Source organism: Neovison vison, chromosome 2 (genome assembly GCF_020171115.1).
Source record: "Neovison vison isolate M4711 chromosome 2, ASM_NN_V1, whole genome shotgun sequence".
Taxonomy (NCBI): domain Eukaryota; kingdom Metazoa; phylum Chordata; class Mammalia; order Carnivora; family Mustelidae; genus Neogale; species Neogale vison.
This window is the reverse complement of record NC_058092.1, coordinates 183592577-183606536: the sequence shown is the minus strand read 5'-3', so window position 1 is coordinate 183606536 and position 13960 is coordinate 183592577. Positions and strand designations below refer to the sequence as shown.

At 43.0% G+C, this 13960-nt stretch overlaps 1 protein-coding gene across 1 annotated transcript in view; it reads right to left on the bottom strand.

Moving 5' to 3' along the window:
* Window positions 1-4796, bottom strand: part of SUPV3L1 (Suv3 like RNA helicase) — a 28969-nt gene extending 24173 nt beyond the window's left edge. Inside the window, exon 1 of the mRNA XM_044239666.1 lies at window positions 4471-4796. Within this exon, the coding sequence (XP_044095601.1) occupies window positions 4471-4753 (283 nt within the window). The 5' untranslated portion in view covers window positions 4754-4796. The remainder of the gene's footprint in view (window positions 1-4470) is intronic.
* Window positions 4797-13960: the final 9164 nt, after the last annotated feature.

Sequence of the window (13960 nt, the reverse complement as noted above, 5' to 3'; positions counted from 1 at the left end):
GCCAACTATAAACACCAAGCCAGTGGCATTGTTTTAAATGATTACATTTTCTTTTGAAGAGAAAACAAAATGTTCAAGACAGTCCACAAGAACAACTTCTCTCCTAAAATGTAAATCTATTGCACATGAGTGTCACACAAAAGTAACAATCCATTTTACCCCATCTATGCCATGATAAACAACAAAGTAACCATTACCAATTGTGGTTGCTTAAACCACAGGACTTACCCATTTTGTTAAAATGTTTTAATTCACTCCTTTCTCTGTACACATCCACAACTAAAGAGAATCCCACCTCAGTACATCAAAGCTATAACTCATTTGAGGGCTGAAGAAGCAGATGGAAGGTCATACAACTCAACCTCTCTTCACAACAGAACTGGCAAGGCCAAAGCCATAGTGGAAATGCGGGTGGAGGCAAGTAATCGAACAGGCTGGGAAATTGCTAGGATCCATAAAGGAAAGGCAGCATCAATCCTGAAGAGGCTGTACTAGAGACAACCTAGTGGTGGTATCTACTTCCTTTCCCCCTAATATTACAGCAAGTATTACTATGCTTGTCACTGAATATGCAGATGTGCTGGAATATTGTTTTAATAGTGGCCAGAACTCATGATGAACCTTTTTTTTTCCCCTTCCAAGTTTTTATTTCAATTCCTGTTAGTCAACATACAGTATAAAATTAGTTTCAGGTGTAGAACAGACCAAATCTTTCATATCATCACAAAGGGAGTTAGAAGCACCAGATTTGCTCCCAGGGCAACTACTGTAGCAGACAGGTGCATCAGACTAAATGCATCAGACCCTTCTGCCTCGAGCTCCAATGACAGGTGTGACAGCAGCACTGAGAAGGTGGAGCCTCAGCTATTCTCTACATCCCCAAATGTGTCTGTGCCTGATACCCTGCATCAAACTACAGTGACTTTACTAAGACTCTGCTCCTTCATAAGGTTCCTCCTGCAACCATGATTCTCATCCAGAAAGCTAGATGACCTCTGAAAAGAAGTGTCACCTAACAGGCTATACGGGGACTGTCTCCATAATCTTGACCCCGACAGCATTATATCCAAATGCCAGAACAAATCAGTCCAGGCGTCTTGACAAGCTTCCCCCAAACTCCTAACTCCAGTTCACTCTACTAACAGGGAGGTAAGTGGCTTCAACCCTGTTGCCACAGCTCTACATATCCAAGCTCCAATGTGCAACTACCCATCTTCCAGTACTAGAATCTGTAAGGAAACTACCACAACTTGCCTCAATTCATCTGATTCTCTCCCTAGGAGTGACAATTGCTAATAAAATCCACCAAGAATATTATTTGTTGCTGCCACCTCCTGTAAAAAAGCCAGTGATGAATCAAAAATCAAAAGATCACACTCTGCTGGTACATCTGCCATCCATGGTCAGCCAGGGCTCAGGTGGCTGATCTCAAGGTCTGGATGCTACTATCTTCCTCCTTTGCTGCTCCTTTTGGGACTGCCCAAAACTTCCAGCTGTCACCTTTCCCAGAAAGAGGGCTACTCTGCCATCAAGGGTAGTTGTACTTGGCTCAGTGGGTTAAAGCCTCAGCCTCAGTCATGATTCCAGGGTTCTGGGATGAGGCCCCACACTGGGTTCTCTGCTCAGCAGGGGGACTGCTTCCTTTCCTCTCTCTCTGCCTGCCTCTCTGCCTACTTGTGATCTCTGTCAAATAAAAAATTAAATCTTTAAAAAAAAAAAGAAAGAAAAAGGTAGTTATACTTCACTGCTAGAGCTTATAAACTTCTAGAAGTTCTAAACTTCTTAAAAATTCATAATAGTGCCCAAAGTTCTTAAAAATACTACTCTAGTGGAACCAGCTGATTCTAAGTAGAAATATGTCTAAGGAATTTTACACCAGCTATTATAGCCTAAAGAATAAAACCTAAGAAAAAAAGCCCTTGTTGATATGCTAACCTAAAAATACATTATTTTATTAAATCCTCACATCAACCTAGATTTATAGGTAGGGTAGGTTATTTGGGCTTCTAAAGGAATATTCCCAGTTTCCTTATTCTTATTGCAGGGTGACAACCCAATTTTCACTTTTTCTTTTTTTTTTAAATTTGACAGAAAGAGAGAGTGAGAGCACAAGTAGGCAGAGCAGCAGGCAAGGGAGAAGGAAAAGCAGGCTCCCCACCTAGAGCCCGATGCAGGGCTCAACCATGACCCAAACCAAAGGCAGATACCACCCAGGTGCCACAACAACAACTATTAATTCCATTTTTCAAATAGCAAACGTTTAGTACAAATAATATTAGTTTACATTTGTTCATCCCTTTATATTTTTCAAAGAGCTTTTCCTAACATGTTTTGATGATTTTCACAATCCAGAGATGTAGGCAGAGAAAATATTATGCTCACGTTACCAAGTAGGAAATGGAGAAAAGGTAAATAGACTGTAAATCAGACCAGTAACTTAAGTGCTGCATGACTATCACAAATATGCACCAACTTTCTACTCGCAGTCAGTCAACCTGCATCCACATGGCTATATGCATGATAATCAACCAGGAAATACAGATAGGTAGATATTCAGCACCTACTGTGTGACTAGAAGAGTGCTTGGCACATGGTAGAGATACAAGTGTTGGGAGGATAAAGACACTGTCAACCTCAAAAGAGTTATTAGGGAAATTGAGTCACATGCGTATAACGGTACCTGTCTGTGGCAAACACTCAGTATTAAGCCACTGCTTAAAAAAAGAAAGGAAGGAAGAATCACAGGGGTATTTAAAGCAGTGAAGGTCTACTTTCACTGTCTACTTTTTCTATTCTACTACTGCCCTCCAAAACAAGATTTGGCCTGTAATAAACTGTAGTTCTGTATTTTTAAATTACAATAGGAGTCACCAATGTTGCTTGTTGAAGTGAACTAAGATAACTCCTGGAGAGCTAGTGCCCTCTAAAGCTACAGCATACCCTCAATCTCCCAGAGCTTCGTTTGGTCAGAGGAAATTACCTGCGCCCTAATCATCCAGAAACTAAAGTCTTATAGCCCTATAATCTGAAATCCCCCTTAAAACCATTTGCATGCCTCCCTGTCAAACCCATTCAAAGTTAGTTGGTGCCACTTGCTGATACTGAGCAATTCCTTTCTCTCTGGAGTTCTGGATGATCAAGGATACGTACACCTTTCCGAGGAACCCTTTTCATGTTCTAACTTGTATTAGAGTTGGTTATCCATACGTCCTTTCTCCCCGCGAGACTCTAAGTTCCTGGAGCGTAAAAGCTGGATCTGAGTCTGGTTCTTCTTGGTAACTACCACACAGCCTAGCAGTGCCAGGTCTGGGTAGATGCCAATAAATGACAAAGAATCCTGAAAGAAATCTTTTTTTTTTTTTTTTATATTTGATTTTTTATTTTTATTGAAAGTAAATTACAGACATCATGATACTTCACTCATTATTTCAACAAGCATTTCCTCGGAATAAGCATATTTTGTTCCATAAACGCAAAGTCCTTATAACCCCAAAGAAAATTAACATTAATCTCCAATATTGTATTCATAATATAATACATATAGCCCAACCTTAGACTCAAATTTAAATTTCCCTCATTGTCCCCAAATATATTTTGTATCTTTTTTTCAAACAAAACAAAACAAGAATCCAATCAAATGTCATGCATTACTTTGACTGTGTTTACCCTATTTTAGTCTAGATAATCCTTTTCTTTTTCTCCAATGGCATTGGTTTGTTTTTGTTTTTTTTTTCCAATTTATTTATTTTCAGAAAAACAGTATTCATTATTTTTTCACCACACCCAGTGCTCCATGCAAGCTGTGCCCTCTATTATACCCACCACCTGGTACCCCAACCTCCCACACCCCCGCCACTTCAAACCCCTCAGATTGTTTTTCAGAGTCCATAGTCTCTCATGGTTCATCTCCCCTTCCAATTTACCCAAAAGCACATATCCTCCCCAATGTCCATAACCCTACCCCCCTTCTCCCAACCCCCCTCCCCCCAGCAACCCACAGTTTGTTTCGTGAGATTAAGAGTCACTTATGGTTTGTCTCGCTCCCTATCCCATCTTGAGAATCCTGAAAGAAATCTTACTCTGACTTTTCAATGACCATCCCCTCGCCCTTTTCAAGGGGAATAGTTATGGGCTGCGGAGGAGAAACAACGAAGGGTGCTCCAAAAAGCGATAGTCTACCTTACGACTCAAGAAAGGTGGAAACGTCCCATCAGAAGGTGGTTTAAACCATTCCGAAAGGAGCGCAGTCAAAGGGGAAAGACCACTTCTGGGCGGCATATTCAAGACTCAGTAAGACGCAGTCCCAAGCCTTAAGGGGCTCACAAACCAGCGCGATAAGCAGACACTGACAGACACGACGACAACGCTCGAGGGGACCGCGGGTCTCCAGGGCACCAGGGTGCAGCTTCCTCGCGGCCACGTCTCGACCCCGCAGACACCCCCGCCGCCCCTCACTAGTCTCGCACTCACTCTTATCCAGAGGGCGGGTTAGCTCGGCCCCGACGTCGCCATCCGCGCTGGGGCCCTGAGGTTTCACAGTCAGCGGCACGAACAAGGACGTGTTCGGAGCTTTGGAGCCTCCTGAGGCGGAAGAAGAGGAAGAGGAGGCGGAGGCAACGGCACACGCGCGCCCCAGAGCCCCAGGCACGGGTTCAACGCGGGCGCGAAGGACAGAGCAGACCGCTGCCGGGTGGCCAGCCCGGCGCCCCGCGGGGAGCCGAGCCCACAACAGGGCACACCGGGGGAAGGACATCGAGGCCGCTGGCCGTAAGGGAGGTTGGCTGGAGCGGCCTGGGACTTGGCCGTGGACAATGACGCGACCCGCCAGCGCCCACTGTCCAGAAAGCCCCAGACCGAGCAGGGGTGCTGCCCAGAATAAAGCCTGACAAAAAAAAAAAAGGTAGTGTCTTGAGATTGCTCATATAGAAAAGGAAACGCTAAGAAATAAATCTATTAAATACCAGTTCTTGTTCTTTTTCTCTTTTTCATTATTGATTGGGCCAGCTTTCTCTAAAGAAAAGAAGCTAATCAGGCACGGTCAGGGATGTCACAGGTGAGGGGAGGGGGCCTGCGAGTTGTGCCACGTGACCCGAGCCAGACTCTTAGGTGCGCTCGAGCTCAGAAGCACGTGGGCAGCGCCGGGAGCGGTGGGCGCAGTGCTCCGGGTTAGTCATGTACCGCTGTTGTGAGCACTAGCGTGGCTTCCTGACTCCAGCACTAAAGAGCATTTCTCAAGTTTATTGGATTATTAATTTTCGTTTTCTGATAGAGTAGCGTTAGAGAACATAGCTTGATCTGGTCTTCGGGAACGTAGCTAAGGAATTTTTTTCTGCAGGTTCTTAGGTGAACCCCCTGTGTGACACTTGTGTGAATACTTGTTCTTTAATGTAATCAGTTTGTGTACATCATCAGGTAGCTGAGATGTCACAACCGCATAGCAAAAATAAGTCCTCTGTATCCCCGCCGAAGTTTACTTTCATTTGCATAAGTTGAATACTATCATAGGAGGCTGCAACATCTTAATTCAAAATACGCTGTTACAGTTTCCTCGTTTCTGTCATTATACATAAAAGAGTATCTTGCGACTTGAAGGGACGCGTCTTGTAATATTGTGATGTCGTGTGTCAAATAGGATTCCGGTAACAATTTGCTAATAGGCTGTGGGCCTTTCATTCACAGGTGGGGTGTGTGTGTGTTTTAAATATTCTACCCCACTCCGTGTGTGTGTGTGTGTGTGTGTGTTTTTAAGTATTATACCCCACTCCCCACAAGGTGAGGCTACAACTCAGGACGCCTAGATCAAAGTTGGATACTGTTCCACAACTGAAGCAGCCAGGCAGTCCCAGAGAATATATTTCAACCATCAGGATATAAATAGATAACCCCTTGTTCCCAAAAAGTTTCAGATCTGGCTTTGGTGATATGAACTGTACAAGTTAAATAATGCAAATGCTTGTTAATCTTAGGCTAATGAGAGTTCAAAGAAAGGAGCAATTTCAGATCCTTAAGGAAGTTTCTGCCAGACTTCGGAGCAAACAAACAAGACAAATAGGGACGTTTTAAGGAAATTCCTGTCAGAGGAAAGGATGTAATCAGAGGCTTAACTATGGAAAAGGCATATTGAAATAATTTAAATGCCAGAATTAAGTCAGGCTTCTTTCTGTATTTGGCAAATAGTTTTTAAATTTTTGAGCAATAAATTAGTAAATGTCTAGGATAGACTGGAACAACCCCCACCAAAACAAAACAAAACCGGGAGGAAAACCAATTATAACTATAGCAAAATTTCTAGCTGAAAATGGTGGATTAGTGTGTCTGAATTGTGGACACCATGTGTATGGAATGGAGAGACTTAACAAATCCTTAGACAATTTAAAAATGACTGAAAATGCCATCAAACAGGAATGTCTCATTAGATTTGGAAACTGGAAGAATGAATGAGCCAAATATTGAATATGCAATGAGGCTGAGGCTGATGGTCTTCCTTTTGTTAATATGCCTGACAAACGTTTATATTTGCGCCAGAATCAGCAGTTGTTAATCTTATGGATGTAGTAATGTACTCTAATATAGTTTCACAGAAAAAAAAATCTCTTTTTTTAAAAGATTTTATTTGACAGAGATCACAAGTCGGCAGAGAGACAGAGAGAGAGAAGGACGCAGACTCCCTGCTGAGCATAGAGCCTGATGTGGGACTCGATCCAAGGACCCTGGGATCATGACCCGAGCCAAAGGCAGAGGCTTTAACCCACTGAGCCACCCAGGATCCCCAGCGGCAAGGGGGGGGGAGCTTAGAACAATTTTAACTGGCAACGTTTTTTGCACCTACTTGCACGTAGAAATTGTGGTCTGAATTTTATGATAGTATATATAGGTTTTCCTCTTCAGCCGTTCATAAAGTTCTATAAATTGAAATGGGAATGTTCAACATAAAATTTTTGCTTCTATGGGATAGAGAGGTGTCATTCCCTTTGGGAGATATTTATCAGCACCTAGTACATTTTAGAGCCTCAGTAAGTGTTTTGTTTGAGTGGGTGAATGCAATAACCATAACTGGTATCCTTGTCTGCTCTCAAGCTGACATCCATACTCTGCACAGTCACCATAATCTTTTAAAAACACAAATCTGGGGGTGCCTGGGTGGTTCAGTCAGTTAAGCATCCGACTCTTGATTTTGGCTCAGATCTTGATCTCAGGGTAGTGAGATGGATCCCCAAGTCAGGCTCCACGTTCAATGTGAGCTTGGGATTCTCTCTCCCTCTCCCTCTCCCCCGACTCATGCGCATGTACACACATACTCTCAAATAAAATAAAATTAAAAAAAAACAAATCTGATTAACTGTTCCCTGCTTAAAATCCTTCTTTAAAACAACAACAGGGGCTCCTGGGTGGCTTCTGGATTAAAGGTGAACATTTTTCTGTCTCTGTCCCACATCATTTCCCTCCTGATGAATTTTCAGTACTTAAATCTTTAAGGTTGTTGAAGGACAAAGGGCTTATCTTCTATAACTTCTTCAAGCTGCCAGGGGTCATAGAGATGTCCCTATCCATGGATCGAAATTGATCACTGTCTGTGTCTACAAGTAACTATCACAGAAGCCAATTGCTGTGGAGTCCAGAGGTGACATTGGGGTAAATTTGTTTCAAGTTGTAAGGATCATCTGTCCGTCATTGTTGTAGATGTGGGGCATTAGCTGGACTTATGCTAGTCTTAGTGCTATGGCTGTGCATCCAGGCATAACCAACAGTACATCTTCCAGTCCAGACTGGTGGATGCCATGGCCCCAGATTGGGCCCACAGAACCACTGCATTCCATTAGGTGCTAGCCATCTGATACCTGGTCTCCTGTCCCGTCAGTAGCAAACCAATTGGCTGAGCAGGGAGCCCAACGTGGGGCTCCCAGTACCCTGGGATCATGATCCAAGCCAGGGCCAGGCACTTAACAACTGAGCCACTCAGGCATTCCTCAACCTTCATTGTGACCACACGTAAAATTTTTTTCCAAAGATTTTCCTTTGCAAATCTTCTACAATTTTCTTTTTTATCTATACTTTGTCCTAAGCCTTTTTTCTCCAAACAACCCATCTCATTTTAGGACAAAATTACTTTCTTCTTCCCTCAACAAAAGGTATTTCCATCAGTCTTAATGACATTTAGCAGAATTTTAACTTTCAGAAACCTTCACCTCCAGTAAAAATTAAGTAGGAACCAATTGTGAATTGTCTATTACACCAGGATTCTTGTATAGCTGAAATTCATGAATACATTTCATAATTTCTAGAAACAGATTTTCCCATAGCACATTTACTACTAAACCATGAAGCACATTTGCTAACAGACCCAAGTATCCTCCGTTTCTCTGTAATAAGAAGACAAAAGCAGACAAACCTACGTCCAGTAACCAATGCTTTTAGTATTTTCTCTTACCCGGAAGAGACTTAGATATCCAATGAATTCAATTTATCATTTAACTCAGCAAAACTTCGAAATTTCAGGTTACCAAAGATTTTGAAAGCTATTTAGAAGTTTTACCTATAAACCTTCTTATTTAGCCCACTCAGTTGTTTTGTTTTTTTTTTTTAACAATTACCCTGGTAAACTCTGATGTGATAAACACAATTAACCCTTATATTAAGTCATTTTTTCTGACAACTGGCAACAGCAATAACAAGAGCTTATTTGACCTTTAATAACCCTTGGTAGAATACAAGTTTTACCTTTAACGCCGAGAAGTCTTAAGACATTTCTACCTTAATTAGACTAATGAATTTAAATTAGCTTAAATACTGAATATGTTTCAGAGTCCACTAGAAGTCAATCAGTTTGTGCCCCACTGTCAATTTTTACCTGAGGCACCTGTGGGGAAATCTGAAGGAGGCAGAAGTGGGGTGCTCTTCACTCCTTGATAGTGAGGGTAGGAGGAGCAGGAGGCAATGGTGCCAGGAGCCTGGGGGACCCTCAGGAGCCAGTGTTGTAAGTGCTTGGCACAGAGTGGTGCAGGAACAGGAGGGGGAAGTGGAGGCAGAGTAGGTGAGATGTTGCTGGCAAGACTGGAGGCAGGTAAAAGCCCAGAGGGCAGAGAAAGAGGACTCTTGGTCCTAAAGTTCCTCAGCTTCGATAGATGAGCAGACAGACATTTTCTGTTTTCCACCAGTGAAAAGTGAGGGACGCGTGGGTGGCTCAGACGTTAAATGTCTGCCTTGGGCTCAGGCCATGATCCCAGGGTCCTAGGATCCAGCCCCACCTTGGGCTCCCTGCTCAAAGGGGAGCCTGCTGCTTCCTGTCCCTCTGCTGCTCCACCTGTGTGTGTGTGTGTGTGTGTGTGTGTGTGTGTACGCGCTCTCTCTCGCTCGCTCAAATAAATAAATAAATAAATAAAATCTTTTTTAAAAAAGTGCAAATAGGCAGTCCATGTTGGACCAGGGAAGACAAGGTACCTCCCCCAAACAAAGGGAGTTTTGGCACTTGCTGGGGAATATTCCTTAAAGTCCCTGTCCCAAGGTGAACCAACCAGATCATTGGTTCCAATGATCGTAACCATTAACCTGGGAAACGAATGATGGAGAAAACCCACATACAAGAGTCAGACACTCATCCAGTCCTCTCAAGAGCATATTGCAGACCTGACACACAAAAGAAGCAGCAAAGAGGAGACCAGCGACTTAGGAAAAACAGGCAGGCATGCAAGGATCTTGACAGCACCCTGTTTACAAAAGAGTTGTGCATCTTGGGGGTTGGATTTATTTTATAGTCCAACAGCATGGGGTGCTTTTTCTTTAAATCCAAATTGACTCCAATATACTAGAAGACAGCCCAAGACAGAGTCCTTCAGGATTGAGAAAGCCGATCTCATAGTCCATTCCTATAAAACAAAGAGAGTACATTAACTACCCAAACTCCCTTTCAGCTTCTGAATGGCATCCCAACAGGAATATTGCCACAAGTTCCTGGGGTTCAGGGCGGCGGGAGGCTTCCATGTTCTCGACCACTTTGAAACATTTGTACTACGTGAGAAATGATGTCGACCTCCCTTTCCTTCCCCATTGCATCCTAGACTACAACAGGGACTGGTGAATGGGCTGAAACACCACAGAGATGGGGGCTGCCTCTTTCCATTTTGGGGGAGCCACTGTATTTGGAGACCAATAATAATACCCTTTGAAAGCCTCTAGATCTAGTATTAATGGATGGGGTAAAGGTCCTGGCCTTCATTAGGAAGGAGAAGCTATTTTATATTATACTAAATGTGTTCTATCTAAGCTAGAAGTACTTTCATTCTAAGAGCAGGACTGAAAATGCCAAATAGTCCATGGGCAAGGACAGATGAGAGACATGAAACAATGAAAGTTTGGAACCCCTATCTAACCCAGGCAACCTTCTCATGAGTTTAATCCATGACCCAGTCCCAAGGGAGTGGTCCCCCTTTGGGTGAATGCACCAACTGGGCACTAGCTCTGGTCCCTTTCAGGAAGCACAGTCAGACATGTCTCAGGCGTTATGTTCATCAAGGGATCACACTGGGTTGTTCAGGAAGAAACCTTACACAGGTGTCTTAAGATTGGTGGCCATCCTAATGGCATGTGTGGCCGTCCCATGCCTGAGAAGAATGCAAGTATTAACAGGTAAAACAGGAAGAGGCTGATTTCTGAGCCCAATATCATTATGGCCAAGGTACTGGTGTCCAGCCAGGTGGCAGGAGTTTGTTCCTGCCTGTGGCGTTGCCATGGGCAAGAGGTTCTCTCCTGAGCATTCCAGTAAGATCTGTTCCAAAGGGTTGTACTATCCAGGACGTCTCTGAAAAGGAACAAATGAAAAAGCAAAGACCAGGGCTAAAGAAGGCTCACCAAGCTGCACCAGGGCTCTTGGAGTCATCCCATTATCCCTGTACAGGCCACCAAAATTGTGGGATCGTTGAGCTCAACAGTCAAGAAGTAATTCCTGAGCCATTTTACCATGCAACTTAGTAAGTTTAAGTAGCACAGGGACAGGACCCCTGGGCAGAAAGGGCTGCACTTTTGCTATATGAAGCCAGTGATGGTTATATGCTTAGTGTTCAAGGGGGAGGGAATGTGCAGGGAGTATTAGATCATAAGTGTTTTCTTCAAATTTCTTCTCATAGAACTACTTTCATAATATTTCTCTGCTGCTTATGATTCAGCTCAATATTAACTCAGTGAGATGTAGAGGCAGTCATGAGACTTTTTTAAGATTTATTTTTGGGAGCACCTGGGTGGCCCTCTGCTTCTACTGCTCCCCCTGCTTGTGCTCTCTCACTCTGTCAGATAAATAAATAAAATATTTTAAGAATATAAAAAAATTTTTTTTATCTGAGAGAGAGAAAGAGAGAGAGACAGAATGTGAGCAGGAGGAGGGGCAGAGGGAGAAGCAGACTTTCTGCAGCGCAGGGAGTCCCAACACAGGGCTCAATCCCAGGACCCTGAGATCATGACCTAAACCGAAATCCAGAGTTGGTTGCTTTACTGACTGAGTCACCCAGGTGTCCCTATCACAAGACCTTTTAAAAATGTAGCAACCAGGGGCACCTGGGTGGCTCAGTGGGTTAAAGCCTCTGCCTTCAGCTCAGGTCATGATCCCAGGGTCCTGGGCTCGAGCCTCACAATTGCGAAGCCTGCTTCCCCCACCACCCCCGCCTGCCTCTCTGCCTACTTGTGATCTCTGTTAAATAAATAAATAAAATCTTTAAAAAATAAAAATATAACAACCAGTACATATCTGACCCTTATTGAAACTGTGCAGGCTATAGATCAGCCTTCTGGGCTAATGGTGGACATTTTTTGTTTCTGTCCCTCATCAGACTTTTGTCTAAAGGAAGACACCTAATTTTATAGTCACTAGGAAAATAAGGTTCAGTCATTTATTCAGATACTCAGTGTATATTATGTCATAAGCACAAAGTACACTAAAACAAGACTGAGCCAAGAGGCTTAAAATCCATAAAATTAAAAGTCTTTTTAAGTGTGGTAAGCGCAGTCCTGGAGGTGAGCACAGCACACCTTGGCAGCAAAACAGAGAACATCTAGCTTTTTGACTTGGAGATGGAAATGGTGTCTGGCAAGATTGGCCAGGAGAGTCTTACAAAAAGCTAGGTGGAGTGCGGGCAGGAGAGTGGGCATTCTCTAAGGAGTTTAGAATAACTAGAGGTCTTTTGTAGCACAGAGTTTAAGCCTTCTCCTGTCCTGGAGTGACATAAGAATTATGCTCATAGAAGGCCCAAGCCTTAAAAATGATGTTAAAGGGTGCACAATTTCTTCATTATGCCTTTGATTTGAAACTTAAAATATGTTATATTCCCATCCAAGCTAGTATAAGCCCCTGGAGAGTGCCTTTTGGTCTGTTCAACAGATTCTGTTGAATATAAAAGGCATGAAAAGAAGACGCTACTGACTCACCTAAGTATTTAGAATTGAGTATTCCATTTGCTTGATCCCCATTGGTGAAGGGCTCTAGAAAATGTCACTGTGGCATAACAGTTTTGAGGAGCAGGCATTTGAGTTCCTGAAGTCCTCTGCCTCAAAGGAAAAATTTATTGTCATAAACCCCCTCTCAGGGAGCAACCAGGGAAGATGACATTACCAGGTACAGTGAGAAGTTGGCACCATACCTAAACAGACTTTGTCACAGAAGTATTCTATCTACCATCAATTCTCCAAAGGGCCCATTTATCTTTCTTAAGTCATTTGTTTTCCCTTAAGTACCCTTTCTACCCCCAACTTTCCCTATTAAGAAGTAGTGTATAAATGTCCTTCACCCCCTTTCCCCTATCAAGATAAGGCCCCAAGTTCTAACTATCCCTTTAAGTGGACTCCCTCATACTCATTAAGTCCATCTTTACCCTTGCTTGTCTTTTGTCAGTTTAACCAGCAGGCTCCCCAAACACAGAATCTAAGATCTAAAAAAGTAGAAGAAAAGTTTTTCCTCCTCACCAACTCCAAACACTGCCTGCCAACCACTTATTTCTAATTTTGTACTTTCCCCCTTCTATGATTTCAAAATAAAACTCCTTTGGGAGCTGTTTCTCAAATTTAAGAGCGCCTAAGGTAGAATCGGTTAAGTGTTCTAGTTTTTAATCTGATGATTGCATTTAAAAGGAATCGTGATTCTTTATTTCTGTAATTTGCCACTGTGGTTTCTTCAAAAGCCCAGGGTACTGGATTTACAGGGTGCTTTTTGTTTAGAATTAACATCTTCTAAATGTTAACTTCCATGTTTATGTGTAACTTAAGAACCTTAAATATGAGAAATTAATGCTTTTTGGCCTTTAGAATTGAGTACTGCAAGGTAGAGAGGAAATGTGTGAGTAGGGAAAGTAGATGATAATTTACCAATCATTCTTGAAAGAAAAGTTAATATAAACTGAACATGACCTGATTGGAAGGGTTAAAAATTACAAAAATTCTAGTTTTTTAAAAAAATATTTTATTTATTTGTTTGACAGAGATCACAAGTAGGCAGAGAGGCAGGCAGAGAGAGGAGGAAGCAGGCTCCCTGCTAAGCAAAGAGCCCGATGCGGGGCTTCATTCCAAGACCCCGAGACCATGACCTGAGCCGAAGGCAGAGGCTTTAACCCACTGAGCCACCCAGGCGCCTCACAAAAATTCTAGTTTTTTAAAAAACTGATTTGATTGTTCATGGTTTGTTTTGTTTAAGATTTTATTTTAGAGAGAAAGCACAAGTGGGGCAGAGGGAGGTAGGGGCTGAGGGAGAGGGAGAGGCAAACTCCCCACTGAGCAGGGAGCCCAACATGGAACTGGATCCCAGGACCCTAGGATCATGGCCCCAACTGAAGACAGGTGCTTAACCAACTCAGCCACCCAGGTGCCTGTAAGATTCACTTTTAGAGAAGAGCATGGGGGAGGGGGTTACGGAAGGACAGAGAAAGATAGCACCCCCCCATGACTGCTTATTTTATTTCATTAGATTCTTGCTATCAGATCCTGC